This window comes from Hoplias malabaricus, chromosome 13 (assembly GCF_029633855.1).
Source record: "Hoplias malabaricus isolate fHopMal1 chromosome 13, fHopMal1.hap1, whole genome shotgun sequence".
NCBI classification, from domain to species: Eukaryota; Metazoa; Chordata; class Actinopteri; order Characiformes; family Erythrinidae; genus Hoplias; species Hoplias malabaricus.
The window spans coordinates 29,178,678-29,204,065 of NC_089812.1; the positions used below are offsets into that span (position 1 = coordinate 29,178,678).

The 25,388-nt window shown below is 42.7% G+C and overlaps 1 protein-coding gene across 2 annotated transcripts in view; it reads right to left on the bottom strand.

Moving 5' to 3' along the window:
- Positions 1–14,142: 14,142 nt before the first annotated feature.
- The window catches only part of spop (speckle type BTB/POZ protein), a 106,571-nt gene continuing 95,325 nt past the window's right edge, over positions 14,143–25,388 (bottom strand). For both annotated transcript variants that reach the window (XM_066641913.1, XM_066641914.1), the window contains 3 exons: positions 20,795–20,917; positions 19,329–19,471; positions 14,143–15,490 (listed from right to left, as the gene is read on the bottom strand). In XM_066641913.1, coding sequence (XP_066498010.1) covers positions 15,346–15,490; positions 19,329–19,471; positions 20,795–20,917 — 411 coding nt within the window. In that variant the 3' untranslated portion in view covers positions 14,143–15,345. The remainder of the gene's footprint in view (positions 15,491–19,328; positions 19,472–20,794; positions 20,918–25,388) is intronic.

A 25,388-nucleotide genomic window follows, 5' to 3' on the forward strand; every position in this document is an offset into this window, starting at 1 on the left:
TGCAATTGTCTGTGAGTTTCCTGGACAGCTAAACCTGGCTAAAAATTACACCAGTTAAGATAAATATTTAGTTCATAGTGAAATAATTTTCAATTGTTAGGACAGTGACTTTGTCCAGATCCAGATCACGGTGAGCCTGTTAGTGACCCCTGGTGTAGTGGATAACACCACGTCCCCACCAACGTCCTTAGGCTGGATTCACCAACCACTGACAATCTAGATTAGAGTATCAGCTAATCATTCAATATCCATTACTGGCCTCACTTTCTCACAGCAATGTTCTAGCATTGCATTTAAATCCTTACTGCAGCAAAAAGGGACAATCCCACTATGAATGCAATTGATTTCAGAAAAATTGTTGTATTCACAGATGTTTTATTTGTGTAATATTTGTTAGATCTTTTCTTCTATGCACCAAATTAAATTCCTCATAAAGTACGTTGACTTGACCAGTACAAACCTCAAACATCAATTACACTATTTTTTGCCAGACCTCTCTGATAGGGGTTTTTGTCCTGACTGACTGACTGACTGACTGACTGACCGAGTGAGTGAGTGAATATGATTTACTTTTTGAAACCCACATGCTTGAGAACAGTATCTACCCAGTGCCCATATATCTACCTGCCAAAAACATCAACTGACTGCAGAGACAAGAGCAAAGACACAGTGTTTGCTGAGATGAGCAGTAACATTAACTAACATCATACTGTTTCATGTGTGTCCTTGCTTGAAATATCGCAATTAGGAGTGTCGTGATAATCACATATTCACTGACTGTAGTTATTTCGCACTAAGGAACTAAGGAACTAAGGACAGATACATATGCCGACTGAGCTGAGATTTTTGTTTCTTAACTACTAAACTGGTGTGGTGAGGTCAAGCACATGATTCGTCTGAGACATGAATCCAGCTACCACTTCTTTTTAATCTGCTGTTAACAACATACAGCTAAACTTCTTTTGGAGAGGAGGAGAATGCAAACTGTTCACATCCAGTATAATAGCAAACATACAAAAAATGTTGGCTAGAATTCAGCTTGTGACGAGGGACATTGTACCTACCAAGAGTGTGATGTCTGATGTGTTCTCTTGGACTCCCAGCCTTGGATGAGCTGAGGCATCCCAAAGTAAACATGTTCAACATCTGAAAAATATTCATGGAATAATTTAGTTTAACAAATATCCGGCAAATAATGTTGAACGGATCATTTGAAACAGTGGTTCTGATGCTGTTTGTTTACTACTCCACAATGTGAGCTTGATTGACAATGTATAAGCCCCAAAGAAGCAACACAACTATTAGAATCCCCCATTATGTTGTTAAAGGTGTTCAGAAAGACAGAGGGATAAACAGAGAGAAGAGAAGGTGGGTGAGAGAGAGAGAGAGAGAGAGAGAGAGAGAGAGAGACTGTGAGTGAAGCTAATTCTCGAGTGTCTGGGGATTTGAGAGATTGAACAGGAAAGAGAGAGAGTTAGGGAAGGAAAAAAATCTTTTTGCATTTTAATGAAAACTTTGAACAGAATGTAAATTACCCAAAACAGAGGAGTGCTGATACATAAACAAAAAAAAGAGGAGAAGGACAGAATTAGCTTTGATAGAATTTTTAATGAGACGGATTTTGGGATTGACACACACTTGAAGTAGGGGCCAGGATGAGTGTGTGTGTGTGTGTGTGTGTTCTTGTCAAGGAAAGGTCATGGGAATAATATTACTAACAGTAGCTCTACTACTTCTGCTAATAGTGAGCTAGCATGTTCTTTCTGAGCTAGCACTCTCTTATGCTAACAGTACTGTAGCAGTCTGAAACACCAGTGGCTTTTAGTCTCTGGTGGTGTCTAATAGTCCCTAATGTTCTAATAGGTTTATATTAAATTGTAAATGGTCCGAATGCATTATTAGCTGATTCTAAATGTATTTAATGCTTTTTCTAAACTGACCTACCAGTGTACTAGTGGTCATTAATGCTAACTATTAATCCAGTTCCTTTAGGAAGCATTAAAACCTAGTGGATAAATCTTCAAACCATGATTTGAACATGGCTTTAGAGGAAAATATATTTTTCTGCATTTTAAACAGAAATGAGAAAATAAATATATCATTAAATCCTAATCTCAAAATGGAAACTTGAAATAAAATACCATTACAATACTATAGAGATCTAATCATTGTCCTTATTCGTTTAAGGTATTGTTGAGTGTAGTGTGTGTGTGTGTGTGTGTGTACACATATGGAGAGGAAGAGGTTAGGAGTTTGAAGAAGGATTGTGATGACAGAGAAGAGAGGACAGGGACACAGAGAAAGAGGGAAGACAGAAGTAATAGCTCAGGTGACACGGCAAATACATTTATTTTGTGGCACTGACCTTTTGGGGAGCGTGTGTGTGTGTGTGTGTGTGTGTGTACGCAGCTAAGCCTCTCTCTCTGTCTCTGAAGAACTCCAGACCTCATGTATCAACCTTGTCTCTTGCTAAAACGATTGATGACTTCCTCCTCCTCCTCTCTCTCCCTTTCTCTCTCACAGAGAGAGAGAGAGAGAGAGAGAGAGAGAGAGAGAGAGAGAGAGAGAATGCACACACACACTGGCATATTCCAAGCCAACAACAGAAGCTACTAGAGCCAATACAAGTGACTCACCTGCCTGGTTGGTCCACCTTGTAGATGTAACATCAGAGGCCAAAATCCCCAAACCATACCTGCTCTGTAGTGCTCTTGTGGGGTAGGAATTGAAGAGATGGGTGAAAGGGGGCTAATAAAGTATGCTGAGCAACAGATGGGCTATAGTCTGTAATAGGAGAAGTACAAAGTGCAGTTATTTAATTGTTTCACGCATCTTTTAGATGGAAAGCACCTCATGGAACTGGTTTTTCAGCTCACACCCAGTGGTGGTACAACAGGAAGTGTCTCTGTCCAGGTCCTCGGCTCAGGTCACTGTCTGGGGTAATCTCCTGTGTCTGTGTGGGTATCCTCTGGAGGCTATGGTATCCTTCCACAATCCAAAAACACCATTGGTAGGTCACTTGGTTATTCAAAAGTGTGTGTGTGTGTGTGTGTGTGTGTGACACTCACTCACTCACATACTCCTCATGTTCAGAAATGACCCCCCAAGGGGGAGCTATACTCCATGCCGTGCCACAGACACTGTATCCTAACTGTACCCCTATAAACTGGCGAAAGAAATATGCAAATATTACCGTCGTAAACTGTGCTTCGTCTTTTTTTTTCAATGTACATTTACAGCTAAATGTGATTGATTTAGACCCATAACACACAGAAGCCACAAGTGTTTTTTTCCCCTCTCATTTGTCTTTCCATGTTTAGCCCTAACTCTCTGAGTATGAAACATTAGTCTGACTGCTGTTCCAATATTTTTGGGACATACATGAGTGCTTTCTTTTGTTACAAATATAAAGAAGTATATACAACATATTAGCAGATGCAAATCTTTTGGCATTTGTTAGAGAAAAAATTGAGGGAGCAAGCACTCGCACATATGCGCGAGCACACACACGCACACACACACACACACACACACAGAGAGAGAGAGAGAGTGAAATCCCTGCCTGCCTCCAGCCTTCACTTTACATTTTGAGCGAGACTAAAGATTAAAGCCCCTCTCAATACAAACCCAACAGCAGCTCTGCCAATTACACCCTCAGCGCAGAGAGAGAGAGAGAGAGAGAAAGATGAGGGAAAGGTGAGGTGGAGAGAGGAAGAGTTGGAGCATTGTTATGATCTGCTGAGGCATGAAAAGAAGAAGGAAAGAAAGACTAAGATGCTCTTTTTTGGTGTGTGTGTGTGTGTGTGTGTGTGTGTGTTGGGGGGGTACTGTACAGGTACATTATTGTCACTAAAAGCACAAACAGTGTAAATGTACCTTTAAAGGTGTAAAAGTCCAGTTGTGTTCCCTAAAGGTACATCACATGCCCTTCGTCAGAAGGAGAAGTGAATATTTCTAAGCTTCCATTATTGCACTGTGTAAAATAAAATAAGCCCTGGATATTTAATTGGGCGTTTGAAATAAACACAGCTTTAAAAGTGTACAGTTGGTATAATATATTGTACATTTAAGTTCCCTAATTAAAGGTGCTGAATTTGTACCCCTTGAGGGTACCACTCTCATATGTCTTACATATCAGCCTCACAGTAGTTACAGGAGAATGTATACTCCTTACAGTCACATGCAGTGGTCCCATGTGCTCTACACACTGCTGCACACTTTAACACGCCCTGGAGAATATAAAACATAAAGTGAGGCCTGTGCAAAGGTTATGGTTTATTTTGTTATATACACAACATTCCGCCTACATTTCTACATTGACCTCCGGTGTTACTGACTGTATGGCATCTGTTGCTCTGCATACTTTGTTAGCCCCATTTTCCCCTCATCTTCAGTGGTCCGGCCCGCCACAGAGCAGGTATTAACTGGGTATGGGTCATTCTCAGCACTGCAGTAACACTGGAGCTTTAGTCTGTGTGGTGCTGCTGTGAGTGGATCAGATCCATATAAATCCTAAGTGTATTATTTGAGCTCCTAATATTTGCTCCTTAAGTTAACAGTGGTGCCTCCCAAAATCCTAAAAACTCCACTGAGCAGATTATGTGGCCACGCCCCAAACTGTGATGTAATAATGAGGTTTGTCCTCCATATACCTTTAGATCCGCCCCTCACCCCTTCCCCCCCCGTCACCGAGCCCCCTGCCCCAGCTACGCCTCCACCTGCAGTATTCAGAACGTCAGAGTGGGCGAGGACTAGGGCTGATCGAAGATGTACATAGGTGAAATACAGAGTTGCTGAACTCCCGCCTGTTTCTCTGCTGCCTTAAGCTCTTTACTCTGAGAGATTACACAGCGTCCGTTACTGAGAATCAAAGAGTGGGATGCTCCAATCGCCGCGGAGACGCCGGAAAGCAAGACACACCAGCAGAGAGATGAAAAGAGAGGGAGATTAAATGAGTGTACTTCCTCTGTCTTTCAAGCCTCGGCTTAGGTACAGGCTCATTATGGAGTTAGAAAGCAGTGTGTGTGTGTGTGTGTGTGTGTGTGTGTGTGTAAGTTAAGCTGGAAAAGAGCAAATGGGAGCAAATCGGAGACTTTCTGCCATCTCACTCTCAGTGATTTTCTATGATCAAAATACTTCATTACCACAGACTACAGCTAAACATCAGAGTGTAAGATCATGATTTCAGTTTGAAAAACTCCAAAACAGTGAAATGTTGCTCCATGCCACAGACGCTGATGTAATGAGATTTTACACTGGAAGTCTTACTGGATCATTTCTATTGGTCTATTCCCCATGAACTGTTCACACAACACAAAGAACAGCCGGTGTTTAGAATCAGGTAAAAACTAACATTAACAGTTTAAAGTGACAGTAAGATTATTATTCATTTAACCTAATGTGTGTGTGTGTGTGTGTATTATGTGTGTTGCTCTGGATTAGTGTGTGAGATGTTTTTTGCAGTAGTTTGTGTGTGTGTGTGTGTGTGTGAGAGATGTGTGTAATTGTGTTTCTCTGGTTTGGTGTGTGTAACTGTGTTTCACTGGTATGGTGTGTGTATGTGTGTGATGTGTGTAATTGTGTTTCTCTGGTGTGGTGTGTGTGTGTGTGTATGTAATGACAGGCTGTTTAGGACTGTGTGTCTGTAACCGTCTGTGTGTAACTTTGTGTTTCTCTAGTTTGGGGTATGTGTGTGTGTGTGTGTGATGTTTGTAACTGGGTTTCTCTGGTTTGGTGTGTGTGTGTAACTGTGTTTCACTGGTATGGTGTGTGTATGTGTGTAATTGTTTTTGTCTAGTGTGATGTGTGTGTGTGTATGTAATGACAGGCTGTTTAGGATTGTGTGTCTGTAACCGTCTGTGTGTAACTTTGTGTTTCTCTGGTTTGGTGTGTGTGTATGTGTGTAACTGTGTGTTTCTCTGGTGTGGTGTGTGTGTTTGTCTGGTGTGGTGTGTGTGTTTCTCTGGTGTGGTGTGATGTGTGTAACTGTGTGTTTTTCTGGTGTGTGTGTGTAACTGTGTTTCTCTGGTGTCGTGTGTGTGTGTAACTGTGTGTTTCTCTGGTGTGTGTGTGTAACTGTGTGTTTCTCTGGTGTGGTGTGTGTGTGTGTTTGTCTGGTGTGGTGTGTGTGTGTGTGTGTGTGTGTGTTTCTCTGGTGTGTGTGTGTAACTGTGTTTCTCTGGTGTGGTGTGATGTGTTTCTCTGGTGTGTGTGTGTGTGTAACTGTGTTTCTCTGGTGTGGTGTGATGTGTGTAACTGTGTGTTTCTCTGGTGTCGTGTGTGTGTGTAACTGTGTGTTTCTCTGGTGTGTGTGTAACTTTGTGTTTCTTTGCTTTGGTGGGGGTGTGATTGGGGGGATAGCTGAACCCTAGGCTCTGTTTGCTGAGGGATTTAGGGACACTGGAGGCTTTATGAGGGATTTTAATCAGAGTGCCACTGCATTAAACACACACACACCCCTCCTGTCCAGTCCGCTCTGTTTTCCTGCACCTGAGTTGCATCATTAGCTAATTATCTGGAGCTTGTTGAACTGAGAGGAATGTATTAGAAGAGGGAAAACAAAAGCCGTAAAACACACAGAAACAAACAGTTCATTATTCTGCCATCGGCTCATTTTCAATCTGAACCCTCGCCTCCTATCACTCGCTATTTCATTAGAGTGTGTATTTATAAATATTAGGTTGTATGTCTTTTTTTTTAGATGATAGTGCGTAATCATGATGCACTGTTGGTTTTAGCACCTTTCTGAGAGCTGGCATTAACATTTACAGTAGCTCTACTGATGGATCAGACCAGACTACAGCTCCCCTCACGCATTCCTGAGGCTTGGCTACGATACTGCGGCAGATTCAGCAGCTCCTCAGACCTGCCGGTGTTGAGGAGATTTACTCGAACCAAAACTAAACTTAAAAACAGTATTCATCAACTGCATTCAACAACTGTTACCCATTTCTCTAACAATTTATTCAAAACAATACCTCCCATTAGCTAGGACTCCCCCAGTCACGTTCAACCCCACCCACCTGTCACATGCTTCCTCTGAGACTTCAACTACAGATCTCCCCCCAAACCGCTACCAAGCACCCACTTACATAACAGCAACACTATCTGTCTAGATTTACTGCACCAAATCACAGATGCAGACATTCTCGCATGATTCTGATTAATGAGGGGAGGAAAAAGGGCCATTCTAGGGCCCTGAAAGACTGAGGCCAGTTCGGCTCTCTTTCATTGGATTCCCACCCTGGTTGATTGGGGTGTCAGAAATGTCCAGGTTGCTTTTATAAAACATAATATTATAATCCTGCAGAAATGATTAAATGTTACTGGGAAAAAAAGTGGTTAAATTAAAGCAACAAATCATTCATTCATTATCAGTAAGCGCTTATCCAGCCTACCTGGAATCATTGGGCTCAAGGCGGGAACACACCCTGGAGGGGGTGCCAGTTCTTCGCAAGGGCGACACACACACATTCACTCAAACCTCTGGACACTTGAGTCAGCAATCCACCTACCAATGTGTGTTTTTGGACCATGGGAGGAAACCGGAGCACCCGGAGGAGACCCACGGGGACACAGGGAGAACACACCAAACTCCTCACAGACAATCACCCGGAAGGAACCCACACAGACACAGGGAGAACACACCACACTCCTCACAGACAGTCACCCAGAGGAAACCCACGCGGACACAGGGAGAACACACCACACTCCTCACAGACAGTCACCCGGAGGAGACCCACGGGGACACAGGGAGAGCACACCACACTCCTCACAGGCAGTCACCAGGAGGAAACCCACGCGGACACAGGGAGAACACACCACACTCCTCACAGACAGTCACCCGGAGCGGGAATCGAACCCACAACCCCCTGGTCCCTGCAGCTGTGTGACTGCGACGCTAACCTGCTGCACCCCATGCCACCCCTCAGCACCAGTTTTAATAAAATGAACATTCCCGTATTCTTGGAATCAAACTTCACCTGTTCGTCTGTTGTCTGAAGTCATAGAAAATGGCAAAACATGAATGCTCGTTCAGTTCTAGCAAGTGTTTAAGAGTCTGAAGTGCCCTTGGATTCTTTGGTTTTACCTTGTGCCACTCTCCCGTCCTCTCCTCTCCCATATTTACCCATTTATTAAAGTGCTGGCTCGCTCATGGCTTAATGAGTCCTGTGAGGAGATGAAGTCTTCACTCAGTGGAAGGAAAAAGAAAAAAGAGAGAAGGGAGAAAAGGCCAGGCACTAACCTTGAGAGACTGCAACCCTGGGAAATGCCACAGAAATAAAAACACAAACCTTTCACTGGCTTGTTTAAGCAGAATAAATCACCACACACACACACACACAATGCTCAGTGGATAAACAGAGTGGGGAAAGGCGCAAGGACGCTTGTTCCCTTCACTCTCTCATGTTGTGGATGAGTTGTGCTCCATTAAGGCAGTATCTCTCTCCCTCATGTTCAGTCACAGGGGAAATACACACACGCACACGGCATGGATCTCTTAATACACTCGCTGACCTCTGCCCCAAACACACGTGCATGAAATCACACACATCTGTGAGAACAAAACACACAGGCCTACGTCTCTTCTGTGCTCCTTTCTTACCTGTGAACCAACCTCTAGCATATATCCCTTAGCAAGGTTCTGCCGTATCTCCCACATGCTCAAGAGCATGGAGGAGATACCAGGACACAGGCCGCAACACAAAGAGAGCCGGACAGGGCTGTAGGAGGGAATGAACCCAGCAGTAGTTCTTGGATGACAAAGGTGTTTATGACATTGGCTGGCCGTTCACGTTCCCTAGACCTAAGCCTGTGGGTTATGTATCAGTGCATCCGCTGACACCAAGAATGGCCACGGACGGTCCAGGAGCTCACTGAGCCCTGATCCAGGTCTGGGAGGAGATCCCCAGTATACCATGCTGTAGATTTAGCATTCGGCAGCGTACTCCTCCTTCAGTATTTTTGCTATCACATTCACATAGCCATCACATACAGCCTCTGGGACACCTCTTCAATTAAAAAAACTGCCATTCACAGAGTATCACTGGGTAGTTCAACACACTAAGAGGAGCACACTAATGGAGCTTTTCCACTGCGTGGTACTTGCTCTCCTCGATTCTTCTCGCTTTTAGGTTCATGGTACCACTTTCCTTTTACACTACAACAGCTCCTCTCTGAAATGACGTCACAAAACACTGTCTCTAATGGGAACAGCAGGTTTTGGAAAACACAATGGCAGCAGCAGTTGCTTTTGCCTATTGAGACTGAACACAGCTCCAGTCCCCAGTTCAGACAGATCAGTTCGTCAGGCACCAATCCAAGGAACGACTGAACCTTTCTAAAAGACCAAGGTGCTGTTTTGTCAAATGGGATCTAGACATGAAACAGTATGAAAATGTAATATCACGATTACAGTGGCCAAAAATATCATGGCTATTAGGGTTAGTGCTGTATTTTTCAAGTGTGCTGAAAAGTTTAAAAAGTACTGATAAAGTTTTATCTTCAACAACAAATAATATTGGGAAAATTAGATCTTAATAAAAAATAACTGCAATTATTATTATTTATTTATTATTATTATTATTATTATTTTTTTGTGGGGAGAACACACCAAACTCCTCAGTCACCGAGAGCAGGGCTCGAACCCCCAACCCCAGGACCCTGGAACTGTGGGAAAGCGACACTACCACACCAACACATAACTTGTAATCATAAATTTAACCCTCAGTTTTGTTGTTTTTGTGGAAGCATTTGAAGTCTTTTTGAGAGGCATGTTTATTTCAAGTAGCGTGTAGAGCACAAAGGAAAATGCACTTATATAGATATTGTTAAACCACTGGTGGAACTTAAAGTGGAAATGTTCATTTTGGCAGCGGAATGTTACCAAGCTCTGTTTAAGGTCGCACTTTTTAGTCTGATTAAATTAGGGTGACCAGATCTGAGATGGTGAAAAAGAGGACACGTCTTGAGGGGGGTGCTTTTAGGTCCTTTACACCTTTATTTGCTACACAAAACATGGGAATTCCTTTTTTAATTCATCCGAGAACTTACATTTACGTTTCGGCATAGCTGCTCGAGATGAGGGTAGGTACAGGAGCTTTACCTGATGTAAACAATGACCACTGACGTGCAGACTGACCAATTAAATGTTACAGAGAAGGATATCGACCAATAACGGTAGCTCTAGAGTCAGACCGTCCAATCAGAAGATTTTAGGCTACTTCACCACGCCCCCTTCCCACTCAAGCGAACCAATCGGAGTAGGGGAGGGCAGGACTAGTTTGTGAACGAAACTTCTAAAAAAAAGAGGTCATGACCGTGTAAAAGAGGACGTCTGGTCACCCTATTTAAATTGAACTCTGGTTCGTTTTCACCCTTTGTGCGGTTCGCTTGGGCAGGTGTGAGGAAAGTAATCGCACTCGGATGCGGACCAAAACAGAAACACACTAGTCCCGAACACCTTTTTCCGGCGTTTACATTCTTGCTCCCGCCTCAGTCAGGTCTGACCAATCAGAGGGGAGAACATTGTCACGTGGTTTGTGGTGACGGGTTTTGGTGTGCTTGAATTTAGTGTGTGAAAACAAAAAAAAAAACAAAGGGAAAACGCTCCAAGATTACGAACTTCTTAGCTTCTTAATTGATTTAGATTAGAGAAAAAATAATAATAAATAATACAAGTTGGAAAAAGTCCTCAGAGATTCTTCACAGTTTTAAGGTCAAGGCGAAATATCTCTTTGGCCAATCAGCGCTCTGCAATGTTTATACGTCGCGGTTTAGGCCCTACTCAGCTCACTTGGAGCAACGAGTGAACATTGATTGAAAAAGCACCGTTGAAGGTTCCAGGAACCAAGAGGGGGGGTAGAGGGGGGGATCCACCCAATGCCACTCAGCGGCAGCGTCACTGCAAAATGAACCAGTGATCTTCCAGTGAAAGAGCTAAGACTTACCCTCCTATGACTTCTCAGCAACATTATCCGCACCACCCCAGTGCTAAACTAAAGAAGACCCCAGACGTGTCTTTGAGAACATGCCTTAAAGATGGGTAAAAGTGGGTAAATCAGTTCCTAGCAAAGCAAAACCAAGCAGCAGGGCTACCGTTAATATCTCTCCCATAAGTGTTTATGAGTAAGAGTCTGCAGTTTCCCCACATAGCAGTGGGGTCCGACCTTAGCTTCAGCAGTCAGACCTGCCACAAGCGCAGTGTTGCTAAATCAGGGGTGATAATGGCTTTATAGTGTGCTGTAATTTCCATAATGTGTCAGGGATTATTTTCCCTTTTCTTGAAAAAAGTGAAAAACATTGGAGCAGTTGCTATTGAAAAGAACGCATCCTCGCATCTCATTAACGCAGGGGGTTCACGAGGGTTGAGTCATTTTCTCACTTCTTTGCCAAATACAATAGCCTTGTATTGAAGGCTGACGAGTGCATTCACCAGGCCCACGACGACTAACCCATCCAATAATGACTCCGCCTCATTGATATTTATTAAGCATCGGCAGAGGCAGATAGAGCACAACACGCATACAAGATACACACACACACACAACCCTTCATTCCTCCACATATATCTCTGTCTCTCTCTTTTTCTCAGCTGCCTTTCTCACTTGGTGTTTGTCACTTTCTATCTCTCCATCCCTCCCCTTTTTCACCTCAATATCCATCCATCTTTTCTCTCTCAAGGCCTCAGCATCCACCATTCATCACCAGTGCACCACAGTGTGTGTGTGTGCGTGAGAGAGAGAGAGAGAGAGAGAGAGAGAGAGAGAGAGAGAGAGAGAGAGAGAGAGAGAGAGAGAGAGACAGACAGAGGGAATGTGTAATGTGTCAATACTACATGAGTGATAGACATTCAGACCTGCACGGGAGTGTGTGTGTGTGTATTTATAGTGCTGTTAAAACTGTCAGAGGCGATTGTGCTGTGCCCTTTCTGCACCAGCATCACGTCCTCCCCTCCCTTAAATTCTCCATCTCCTTCTCTCTCCCCTCTTCTTCACTCTTTATCTCTCTCTCTGCTGCCAGCGCACATCTCTCTCTCCCTCCCTCTTTCTCTTTCTCTGAGGGAATGACAGGGACACAGAGGTGCTGGGGCTGTTTACAGCTTTGACCTGCCGTACCTCTATAAAGAGACAAAGAATGATGGAGGGGAAGGACAGAGTTGGGGGGTGGGGGCCGATTGATAGAAATAGAGTGATAGAGAAAAAAGCAAATGAGAAATAGAGAGGAAAATAGTTAACTATGCACTTCAAATTAAACACAGAGAAATACTACACAGATTCTACACCACAGCTGCCCGAGGGGGGTTAATTCTCCCTGAATTCCACTGAATGGAATGGTGTTTCTGCACTTACTTTCCATTTAATTATATGCACACTGTGTAGTTCTAGTATTACACAGGAGTTCGTCTGTTACTTTGCGCACTTTGTTAGTGCCTTCTCACCCAGTTCATCTGTGGTCAGGACCCACAACGAATAAATACATGAGAAAAGAATAAGGTGGCTGTAATTTTAAGGGTTTACTGTCCTGTTTTCAGAAGCTGATTGTCAAAATAACCTTCAGGTTACAAGATTTCTGATATAAACAATAACACCACATCTAAACAAGATTAAAGCGCATCTAATATTCATGAGTGTGCTTCCGTTCGCTGCTGTTAAACAGAGCACGACGGCCATTACGATTTAAAAGAGGCTTTGTAGGGAATAAAAAACTGCAACTCAATTACCAGACTTGGAAAGTATTACAGGAGATACGAAAGGGGAGAGTACTGTAAGCCTTCGCACCTGTTTTCTCTCTCTCTCTCTCTCTCACACACACACACACACACACACACACACACACACTCATTAACCAGATGCCTCCAGTATGCACATTTTTCTGGAAGCCCTTTACACAAGGAGGTATTAGTGGCTGCTCTTATTAGTCCACAAGAACGTAAACGTAAATGCCACGCATTTCTGAGCTTTTCTCCTTGGACAGCGCTAGTGAAAGCATCTTCATTTACAGACGGATTCTGCAGCCAAACGTTAATCCAAATGCATCACTTCAACACTTTCTAAGACAAAAAAAAAAGAGCCTTAAAAATGTAGTTATATTTGTTTGGTTACAATGCCTTGAACTTGATCTGTGATTATTTTAGAAAACTTTTTCTCCTTACACTTTTTTAAACACATAAATAACATGCATAAAAACAATGCTATTAATAGATAGATTTTAATTTAAAAAAACGTGCATTGTTCATTTTGTAATTGATTTGTACTGCGTCCAAACGTCTGCTGAGGCCCTTTAGTGAATTCAGCTGCTTTAAGGTCGACCCGTGGTGGATGTTGAAATGTCTATTTTATTATCTCTGTGGAAATTTACGGGACAAAACGAGACACTGGATGACGCCGCACATGAGGCTGTGGTCACTGTGTTAAATGTCAGCTGGTGGGATTAAAAGCCCCCAGGCATTGGAATGAGGAGTAGTGGGACTGTTTTCTGGAGCGGAGCACCATTCCTTAAGACGAATCACGGTGGTGTTTGTAATTCATTGTTAAAGTTTATCCGTAGCAGAATTTGCTCTAAGCCTTTGAAGACACTGAAATGGACAAGCGGTACAATTAACTGATTGATCACTTGTGCCAAAAATAATGGAGGAAACACCCCTGTGTTTAGCCTGGCAGAAGAACAGACACCGTGTGGTCCAATGGTGTTTCTCTGAGTCTATAAACAAGAAATGATCAAGGAAGAAACTCCCAGAGCAACTTTAAAAGTGCTCAGCAGCAAAACCCAGCACAGAACACTTCATGCTTTCTCTCATGCTTGTCAAACACAGACTAACAAGAAGTGATGCTTCCCTGGATCTGAACAAGTGCGCAGTCATTTCACTGTCATGCCATGAAAGAAAAGAGAGGTCATTTACGCTCCCCACTTTAAGGGGACAGCTTGCATTTTTACTGTGATTCATTGTTGTTGTTGGTTTTGTTTTTATGTTCGTTTTTTTGGTGGTCTGTTTTTTTCCCCCCATTGTTTTAAAACACCGATCAAAATAGCTAGAAATATCTGTTTTACCTTTATCCACAGACAGAAAGCCTTCTGTACAGTGACTGTCAGCTTGGCTTTTATTTCCACAAAGCTGATTTCTTTTATTCCAGAAAATGCTTCAAAATTCTTTCAACCCACAACTAAGACAAATAGAAAGAGACAAAACAAAAAGGGCAGAAAATGTGGGTAAACACTGCACTGCAATGGTCCAGGAACAAACAACATAAGCACAGCCAGGTTTATTTGTAGAATCTGTTTTTTTTTTTTTTTTGGTAGTTTTTGTTTTCATACAGAAAGCCTGGGTTTAAATACACAAGTGCTACAAGGAGGAGAACTTTTCAAATAAACATCAAAAGAAATAAAGCCTTATATTTACACATTCCCGTTTTTCAACCTTATTCCGTCACTCCGTCATTCTATTGGCCACTCTCAGTCATCTCCTTCATTCTGTAATAGTTCAAAGAGGTCACTGACTAGCGAGAAAAGTCCAGTGGAAGAGTCTTTTTCTCCACAGTCGTCTTGGGGGACATTATCGTAAAAAGAAAGGATCTACAGGAACATCTGAAGAAAATGCTGATGGTCATCATAAGGAGACAAGCGACCTACAGAAAAGCTCTGCAGTCTCAGTTGTTGGTTCCTTTGTTTGTATTTTTTGCACAATTCCTTTCGTTTGGAAATGACAGAGACTCTCGTCTGTCACCGAGAAACGGATACGAAAGACACAGTGAAGGAGAGTCCATCGCAGGGGGACAGTCGGTAAAGGTCACAGCCCATAGATAGAAAAGACTATGGTCAATGGTCCTCTATCTGTGCGTATGTGTGTGTATATTATATATATATATATATATATATATATATATATATCAAACGGCATTAATCCATCTTTTGTCTGTGATTCATCAGTCCATTTATCCAGTCCCCAGACCACGGTCACTAGGAACTCTGCAGAACTCTTATCCTGGGTTAGCCGGGCAGGCAGAATGGGGTGTTGAGGAGGGAATGGCTTTGGGGTACGGTAGCCCTCCGACTACAGCTTTTGCATTGCCACCAAGGACAAGCAGGCCGCTGGGGGCTGGAGCCAAGAGGTGCCCCCTGCTGCTCTCTTGAGGTTTTTGTGGGTTTAGGGGCATTAAGGGGAGAGTAGGCTGGTATAAGGACGTAACAGGAGGTGCGCGACAGGAAACTTTCCTCTGGGTAAAAGTTAGGCTAGGTTCCCTACTTGTGTGGTATACTTAAATGTTAAAATTAAATTTAAAATTGTCACCTCCATGTGGGCATTCCTGTGGGGCTAGTTAGGAAGGAAGGTTAAGGGGAGGGAGGGCACTAGGACTGTTTGAGGCGTTTGCGGGGTGGGCCCAGGAAGGGGCACTGAGCAGAGGCCAGCGAGCGGTACGCCTCGGCGACCAGGTGAGGATGGGATGCCACCATGGACTTCCAACCTGACGTCTCCATCACATCCGACGCATGACTGAGAGAGAGAGAGAGAGAGATAAAACAAATGATACAGCAGATGAAAAACAATATATAATTGGAATACTATATAACTACTTTATGACTTTTAATGTGTTGACTTAATTATTACTAATTATCAACAGTTATTAAACAGATTAACAGATATAAACCATTTATAATCATGTAAAGGGTAATCTTATAATTAAATACTACCGTGTTTACTGTGCAACATATAATGGTACATAAAACTGAAACATTTTCCCACTCTTTTATCATTTCATTGTAACTGTGGCATAGTGTTAAAGTGACAAAAAATAAACTAAAAATGAAGTCGTTTGAAAATGTCAAGTGAGAAGAATTTATTAGTCACTGCATTTGTTATGAGCTCAATGAGGGACAAAGCATTGCAAAAAACATGTGCATGGATTTGTTCTGTTCTTGGGGATAATAATGTGTTCAAATGTGTGCGTATGTTTTGATTTAAACATGGTGATTTAGATGTTAGGGACTGTGAATGTCGCGTATATTTACCTTTCGTTTTTAAGGGTTTTTTCACCAAATACTACCTATCATTTATTCATTCATTTTCTGTAACTGCCCATCCAATTCAGGGTCGTGGTGGGTCCAGAGCCCACCTGGAATCACTGGGTGCAAGGCGGGAATACACCCTGGAGGGGGCACCAGTCCTTCACAGGGCAACACAGACACTCACACATTCACTCACATACTCACACCTACGGACACTTTTGAGTCGCCAATCCACCTACCAACGTGTGGTTTTGGACTGTGGGAGGAAACCCACGCGGACACAGGGAGAACACACCAACTCCTCACAGACAGCGGGAATTGAACCCACAACCTCTAGGTCCCTGGAGCTGTGTGACTGCGACACTACCTGCTGCACCACCGTGCCTTACTACATATCAGTTACCGTAAAATGACAAGACAGATGGAGAAAGTTTGAATTGAGTTACGATTATACTCATTTTATAGCTAATACTGTAACAATGTTGTATTTATTACTGTACACCCATTATGACACTAATATGCCAAGTGATTCCACACTTGTGATCAGTAGTTCTTAAACCTTCTTACCGTTCCTTACGTCTAGGAGCCTGAGGGGTCTACACTGCACCATCACATACACCAAGCAATGGCCTTTAACGACATTTACCCTCTGTCTGAGCGAGCGTGCGTGTGTGTGTGTGCTTGTCCCCCAGCCCACCCCACCACACTGCTGCCCGCAAAACCCCTGACATTAATTGGAGTATGAGATCAGGGCTGGCAGGCTGCTAGCTCCTGCTTTCTCATCTGTGCAGCTAATGCTACGTGGCTATGCCAAAGACGCTAAAAGGTCAGTGTATGTTCAACACGCTGACCAGGTTAAAGCACAGCCCTGGTTTCTAGTTTTATAAAAAAGGTCTGAAAAGCATGCTACGGCAGCCAAATGGAGACAGAGGTTCTGTTTAGAACGCGTCGTGTTTATCAGCACATGCTGGCAAAGTTGTGGCTACTTTGTGGTTGTTGTTTTGTCTGCTTTTTGACATGCTTTGTGCTTGTGTCTGGGCAGGATCCTGTAGAAGGATGGAAACACAGCGTGCTCCAGTAAAACCCTCCAGCAATCCTTCTGCAGATCAATAGCTCCACTATTACTCTGCATGGAGCCGCACACCGCTCCGGAGAGAAGGAGACCGCTCGTAAACAAACAAAGGGAGAACCGGTAAATGCTAAAATAAGGGTGAATGTGAATGGCTTTAGGATCCAGGGACATTTAGAGGGCCTGTCATCTAAAGAAAGTGGAAGTGTGGGCATGTGCTTGCTTTTTGTCTGGAAGCGTGTGCTTATGCACCGAAACACATGGTGTGGGTGTGAGTGTGTGTCTCTTGCCATTGTGGTTTATTGATTTCAGGGGGTGGCTTGTATTGTTATTGTTGTGGTTGTTGAGAAGTCGGCAAGAAAGTTTGGCAGAGCAAGACAGTCAGAGAAAGAGGCACAGAGAAACGGGGAGGAAGGGAAGGAGGGGAGAAAGCGAGGGAGGGCAGGAAGGAAAGACCCCTTCTGTTTTACACAGAGCCACAAATAAAATGAATTCACAATTACACCTCACAAAATATTCAGTGCGTAACAAACTTGCATATGTTAACTCCTTAAGCGCTATAATCATTATTCATATATTCATCTTAAAACTTCAACTATCTATATATTATTCATTATCTAGAGCCGTGTGATACGGAGAAAAATAGCAGTGCTGCAATTAAGTCGCTCCACACTGCAATACTATACACACTGCCCAAAAGTCTGTGAACACCCTTTACCATTAGTGAACTCATCTGCTTTAAGATGCACCCATTTCAAACCGATATTCAATTTATAACCCCACAGACACATATGAAGAGACACACTCTGTAGCAACTACATCAGTCCAAGGTGAGCATGTCTAATGCCAAGTCGTAACTAGAGGGTATAAAGTCCTGCAGGAGTGAGCTGTGGAACTACATTCTGTGGTGTGATGGAGCTCCATTTAGCACATTTGGGAAGAGTTAGAGTGGTGTTTGTGACCCAGAACCAATCATCCCACTTTAGTACCTGACCTTACTAATGCTCTCAAAGCCCTCACAGAAATGTTCCCACATTTGGAATCAAGCCTTTTCCAGAAAAGTAGATGTTGTTAGTGCACTATAAACGACAGACTGCCTGTTAATATGCTTCATCTCACAAGAAATGTAGCATGAGCTGGCGTCCACAAAAGTTACTTATGTTGAACTATGCAAAAAAGCTTTAAGAGCTTGTCAGAGCTGGAATCATTGGGCGCAAGGCAGGAATACACCCTGGAGGGGGCGCCAGTCCTTCACAGGGCAACACACACACACCTATGGACACTTTTGAGTCGCCAATCCACCTACCAACATGTGTTTTTGGACTGTGGGAGGAAACCGGAGCACCCGGAGGAAACCCATGCAGACACAGAGAGAACACACCAACTCCTCACAGACAGTCACCCAGAGCGGGAATCGAACCCACAACCTCCAGGTTCCTGGAGCTGTGTGACTGTGATACTAACCTGCTGCACCACCGTGCCGCCCTACGATATACCAGTGATTCCCAAAGTGGGGGTGCGCAACCTAGGTGATGTTTTATATTAATTTCAGTGTTTAAAGTAAATTCCAGTAGAGTCTGAAAGCAAAAGACATGTACATGTGTCAGAGTGGGAGGGTAAGGTTCAATAAATGTGCTCATCTACATAAAAGAGGAATCTGCAGAAATGCTTTGGGAACCACTGTGACATACGATGTACCACATAGACATGTCATCAGTCATTCTATAACCACTATGAAACTATGAGTTATGTCGTTATTAGACTGGGCTACGGACCTCTAAACCCACCCAGAGCCCCCAGGCCTTTAGCACATTCAGAGAAGGTTCAAAAGTAAATGTGAGGAAACGAAACAGGTTAATAGCCAAAGGTAGAACAAGTCTAGAAAGTGCTTACCACAGAAGAGGACAGAATTCATAGCTTTCAACAGGTTGAAAATTAAGTTCATGGAGTTCAGAACAATCCAGTAATTGCAAACAAAGTAACTAAGCACTGACAGAGACATAATAAATAATGCTGTCTGGCAGGTAATCACATGGTTATAAAAATAACAGCAAAGCTATTAGACAGGTTATGTTCAGCTCCTGTCCTTACATCAAACAAAACAAGGAAAACCAAAATCGCATCTGTATATTTAGTCTTATCATGAGGCGCCAGTCTAGAGGGGTACAGATCCTGAAATATTAGAGGTAACCATTTGTATTGTTTTCTCCTGGTGTGGAGCATTAGTAACCACTGAGATTGTTAAATTGTCACTTACTAGTTGATGAAGTCGACGGCCTGTGTTTTGAGCTGGTCAGCACTGTGGAGATCAGCCAGAATCAGGATCTCGGCCGCGTTCTCCACAGACAAACTTGTACATAGAGCATCCTCACACATCACCTTCAGACGCTCCAGAGCATACTGCAGAGAGAGAAATAGAGAGAGTGAGAGAGAAATAAACATTAGAGAGAGAAGAGACAGAGACAATGCCAAACAATGAGCAAAACATGAGCTAAACATTCATTACATCATCATTAGATTCTCTGCAATGTTAAGTCCACTTTGTGACTATGTTTACAGACATAACATATCTAGAGACATTCAGAGAGATTTTAAACTAAAAACACACTTCTCCTCTGAGACTCAGGATGTCCTTTAACTGCCTTCAAAAACATGTAGGTGCACAAAGACACAAAAAAACTAAACTCAAGGCACAGCACAGGAAAAGCATGAGGGGCTTCAGAGTGTTGCAAGACAAGTGTGTCCACCATCAGCCTTCACACGGTGGGAGGGGGAGCTCTGCAGAGAAATAAGCTCCTCTATACCTTTGATGGAGAAGTTTCAGAATGGCTCTTGGTGGTCTTGGAGATTCAAGACCAGGCCCATTCACTCACACAAACACGCTTGTTCTTTCTTACAACTCACATAAAGGACTACGGACAGAGACATAAGCCCTATGAATAGCCTCCTATTATAAAGCAGGATAAAACTGAAAACAGCCACAGAGCACAAGAGACTGAGAGGTGAAGGAGTATGTAATTAGGAGATGGAAAGAGTGAGGCGTCTCTACAATGAAGAAAAAACCTTGAGCAAGACAAGCAGGAGTCCTAAAGAGATGTTTAATGAGTGCAGCTTAAAATACGCCTTATTCTTTATGAGGAAAAAGAAGAATAGATTGTCTGTGCGTTTGTGCGTTTTCAGGCCCAGTCGATATGAACATTTTATGACCAATGCAGATTAGAGCTCATTTCAACGGGCCGAAAAAATTGTTAGCTTATGATATTGGCTAATAATTTCCAGAGTGTAATATGTATATTTTATATTAATGCTCTAGTGACCCGATAAAGATGTCAGTTCTGAGCTCCCATGCTTCGACAACTCAAATCTCAATCTTAATATAAATATCATAGCACTGGGATATACTTAGAACTCTGTGCACTTTTGTGTTAATTATCTCCTTTATCTTATTATTCCCAAGCTAATGGTTTGGATGTATTTGACATGTGCCAATGTGTCTTGTATTAAAATTCCTCATCTGTACTGCTCTGATTTAATTAAATGAGAAGGTAATTGCAGTAGGAATCCCTGATGACGTTGTACATTTGAATCCCTGAGATTCTACAACAAAAACAACGGCAATTATTGCTACTGCTGGTGCCGTTGTGGACAAAACCATGTCATCAACATCAGACACTCTTTGTGTGTGTGTGTGTGTGTGTGTGTGTGTGTGTGTGTTATCCTCACCTTGTCAGCCGCAGCCAGTAAATCGTCAGCCATCTTGTCCAGGTTGGGCGCTTTGCCAGTGTAGATGAAGCACATCATCTCCTTGAACACTTCTGGCTCCACATCATTAATCTCCACTCGATTCTGCACAGCACGACACAAACACGCGTTAATGTCTTAATTACACATTCAAGACGACAACACCACTCACTCCTGGCTTTAGCAAACTTCATCATTATCTTCCCTGATTGTTAAGCCCCAAACACAAAACCTTTAACACAAAAATAAGAATCAGACCTAAAGGGCCTACTTGTGTTCGCTCTTTTAATGTTCACACGTCATCATAGACCTGCAAATACCTGTACTCTTCACACTCTCTTTTATTTATAAATACTATTATATTTGGTACTAAGTGTGCAACATTGGGACAGTTCCACAGACTAGGCTTGTCTTAATTATTAAAACTTACACAGCAGGAAACAATTTCATTAAAGTGTTGATGACTCAGTGAGTGAACATGAATATATCTAAAGCATTCGAAACTTCAAACGGAAATCCAAAACTGCACATTCTTGTTTTCCTGTTGTTTAGAAGTGAATGAGCACACATGCATGAGAGATCACCTGTGATTCTATAATGTCTATGCACGTTTAAAACACACCACAAAGCTGATACATCCATAACTTTTAACTGCGATTGATATCTTACATCTGTGGTAAGTGAGGATAGTACTTGGCTTTTAACTAAAGCTGCCCATGAATTTGTCTGCAGCTCTAGGACCTTCCAGACAGAATGCAACTCCAGTTCTCCCTCTACAGTGCTGCCCTGCTGGTGTAAGTGTAAAAGCTGAAAGTCACTGCAGTGGCAATAGGAGTGTGAGGTTATCCTGTGTCCTGTCCTTTCCTCCTTTCCACTCCACAGCTCTTCTACACCTCCCCTGAGCATACAGTTCTGTGGCTGCTACACAACACACACAGGTCAATGCAGCCCTCTATTAGCTATATAAAGCATACAAAGCCAGCCCTGTGATAGAGCTCTAATCAGGCTTGAAATTTGAACCAAAAGGTAGCCGCAGAACATTCTGCCCAGACCAGACTGAGCCGCAGGAAACCCTGCTTTAGGCTGACTAAGGCTACATTCACATTACCAGGCTGAAACGACGAGTCCGTTTTTGTGCTTTAATGTGACACAGATCTGATCTTTTCAGGGCCGTGTGGGACATGCCATATATGATTTTGTCAAATAAGGTTTGAGTCACTGTCATATGTGGTCCTAGATCAGATACATATTCAAATTTTGGGGCATGTGACATGAATGTGAACAGGAAAGGATCAGATGAGTCTGAATATCAGCAAACTCCCTACATAGTGCACCTCAAAGATTATAAAAGTACAACTACTACAAAGAGAGAGGGCCCCAGTTTGACTGGAACATGTAAAGCCGATAGTCGATGATAAATGACATACAGTGCTCTAACCGAGTGCAGAAAATATTATTTTATGACCTAGAATGTACACTACGAAGGGTGTAGGGCGACACCTGATATTCAGCCTCTCTCTCTGCACAGCAGTAAAAGCCTGCTGGTTATTTTCTGCTTCTTGTCTGAATCATGTACATGTCATTGAGATGTCTGCTGTTCTCCCGAGCAAAATGCGATGCACAAGCTACTAATAGACCATTTGTCCAGTTTTAATACAAGGATTCATCTTACAAATATGATGTGATTGTTGTTGGTGAAGAAGGTGGAAGAACATGCGTAATTCTCAGCTCAAAACAAGTGATTCCAGCGTATCAGACAAAGAAGAATTACCATAGCGGAAGAATAAAGCAGGACGGAATCTGATAAAAGTGGTAGATAGGCTGTGACACACCTGAACTTGAGGTTCCAAAGCCTTCAACTCTCAGGATATACTGGGTTCCGAGAAATAACCAAAACAGCTCTGTTCACTAGGGTTCGGTGGTAAAACGTTAATAAAATGTAATTTAAAAAGTGGACCGTATCTCAAAAAATGAGGGTGGTATTTATGACGCGTGTGGTGTGTCGAATTTCTGTCCTGTGTGTTTAAGTGGACAGCCAAAAGTTATTTCAATTGCATTAAATAGAGCCACAGGGAGGGGGCGCTGTGGGACCTCACGGGCTGGTGATGTCACATTCTGAAAACAGGTGTTGGAAAAAACCACAACCCCAGAAGGCCACAGCAGTTGTGAGTTTAGTGCCGAGTTTGGGTTAAAAGAGAGTAAAATGAAGCTGTAAACTAGATAAAATACTCGACTTTGTGCTCACAGGAATGAGGTTTTATTTTCTAGAAGTGTATGATTTGAGCCTCAGTTCACTGGAAAATCCATATATAATCCATATATATATATATATATATATATATATGGTGTGTGTGTGTTTGTGTACAGTGGAACCTTGAATTACGAAGTGTTCCGAATACGTACAAATCGAGTTACAAGTAGAGGCGTGAGCAAAATTTCTGATCAAGTTCCGAATGTTTTCCCGAGTTACGAAGAGCTGATCTTCGGGATCCGACCGATAATTGGCGTGGTGTTCGCTCACAGATTCCTCTCGCATCCAGCCACCACGTTCTTCTCATGTGTGACCATGCAGTATCAAGTTGTATCTCGTTCGTTAGAACATTTTACAAGTGTTTTTAGTGGTTTTTGCAAACTTTATTGTGCACCATGGCCTTCAAGAAGACCACAAAAGCAAAGGACATCAGTGTTAAGAAGAAGCAGAGTATATCAATTGAGTTGAAACAAGAAATTATAGAAAAACATGAGCGAGGCATGCGTGTGAATGAACTGCGCAAGCTGTATGACCAAAATGCATCGACGATATATACGATACTGAAACAAAAAGACGCTATTAAATGTGCTAAAACAGTGAAAGGCGCTACAATTTTGACACAAGGAAGGTCATCTGTACACGAAGAAACGGAGAAGCTGCTGTTAATTTGGATAAAAGAAAAAGAGCTGGCGGGAGATACGATCACCGAAAGCATCATATGCGAGAAGGCTCGTATGATATACAGTGACCTGAAGAAAACAGAATCATCTTCGTCTACAGATAGTGAAGAAAAGTTCAAGGCTAGTCATGGATGGTTTGATAATTTCAAAAAGAGATCAGGGATTCTCTCAGTCGCAAGGCATGGCGAGAAAGCGAGTGCGGACATTTAATTTATTAATTCATTTAGAAAGTGCAGTAGTAGTGTTGTTTAAAATGTAAGAAAGTCCTATATAGCAGCCTGACAGTGCACCCCACCCCCTCCTTACACTAATACCATACTGGGATAATATTTTGAGACGGTAAAAATATGAATACCGCGTATCCCTACAGTTCACAACATACAGACACAATGCCCAGGCCTGCATCTGCTACACACACATGCACACAAACAGTCCCTGGCCAGCAACATACCACACACTTCACACAAGCCAACACAGCCTTCTGCCTGCCACACACACACACACACCACATACCCACACCAGCCAAACAGCCTTCTGCACCACACAAGCCTTCTAAACCAAGAAGAGAAGACTCCAGGGCCAGGGTCCCAGCACACACATCATTCCTTTCACAGAACTCAAACACGGGTGCCTTTTCACGAATAAAATCTTCAATACACTGGGACACAAGGACAGAACACTCTCTGAATCCGAAACTGAAATTGAAGGCGAAGTACAAGCACAAAACGAACCTCTACACCATAATTCATGTTCATTCTTTTCCTTTTTATTTATTTATTTTTTTATTTCTCGCAATGATTTTCCAGACTTAATCCTACATGTTCTCTCTCCCAATCCCTCTCTCTAGCCTGGGGCCACCGTACTGAGCGCTCTTTATCGCTTGGCGCTGCTGTAACAGCAACCCAACACCTTTCTCCAGCTCCGCCAGTGAACCAATTACAGCTCGGCTTTATCATATTCACAGAAACCCAAACAGCCTGACCCAGGTCACGGCTGCTAAAATGGCTGTTCCGACACGTAACACACATACGCCTCTCCATCCAACATGCACCTCCGCTAAAAACAGTGAATAAGCAAAAATGAAAAGCCAAAACCAAGTGTATGAAACCCACAAATCAAGCTCAGTAACTCGGTAAACAATGACAAGGTCAAAGCATGGCTTCACTCCAACATTTATCAACAGAGTCATTTATCAACCGCCACAACAGCAAACAAAGAGAAAGCCACAGTTTAAGTGCACAGTTACACACACTCCCCACTCAATCATCAGATATGTTCTTATGAGACCATCCGTCTCTGCTACAGACCACCACCACAGTCCTTTTCTTCACGACTCTCCTCTTCTTTCTGCATCTTTTTCATCTCTCTCAGTGATTATGATCATCACTTAAACGGCAATTAACACACATTTCCCATTCCTTTAGTTAGCAGTCATCATTCATCGAGTTATTATATTCCCATCCATGCAAAACGGCCCCAAAGTAGGCATCAAACTAAATAATTTAAATAACTGTTCATTAATAATCCCTTTTGTTACATTTATTATTGTGTTATGTGTTTATTTTTAACCCTATAATCTCATTCCCACACAGAGACACCACTCCACTCTTTAAAAAGCTGTGTATAGTATTACAGCTGCCTTCTC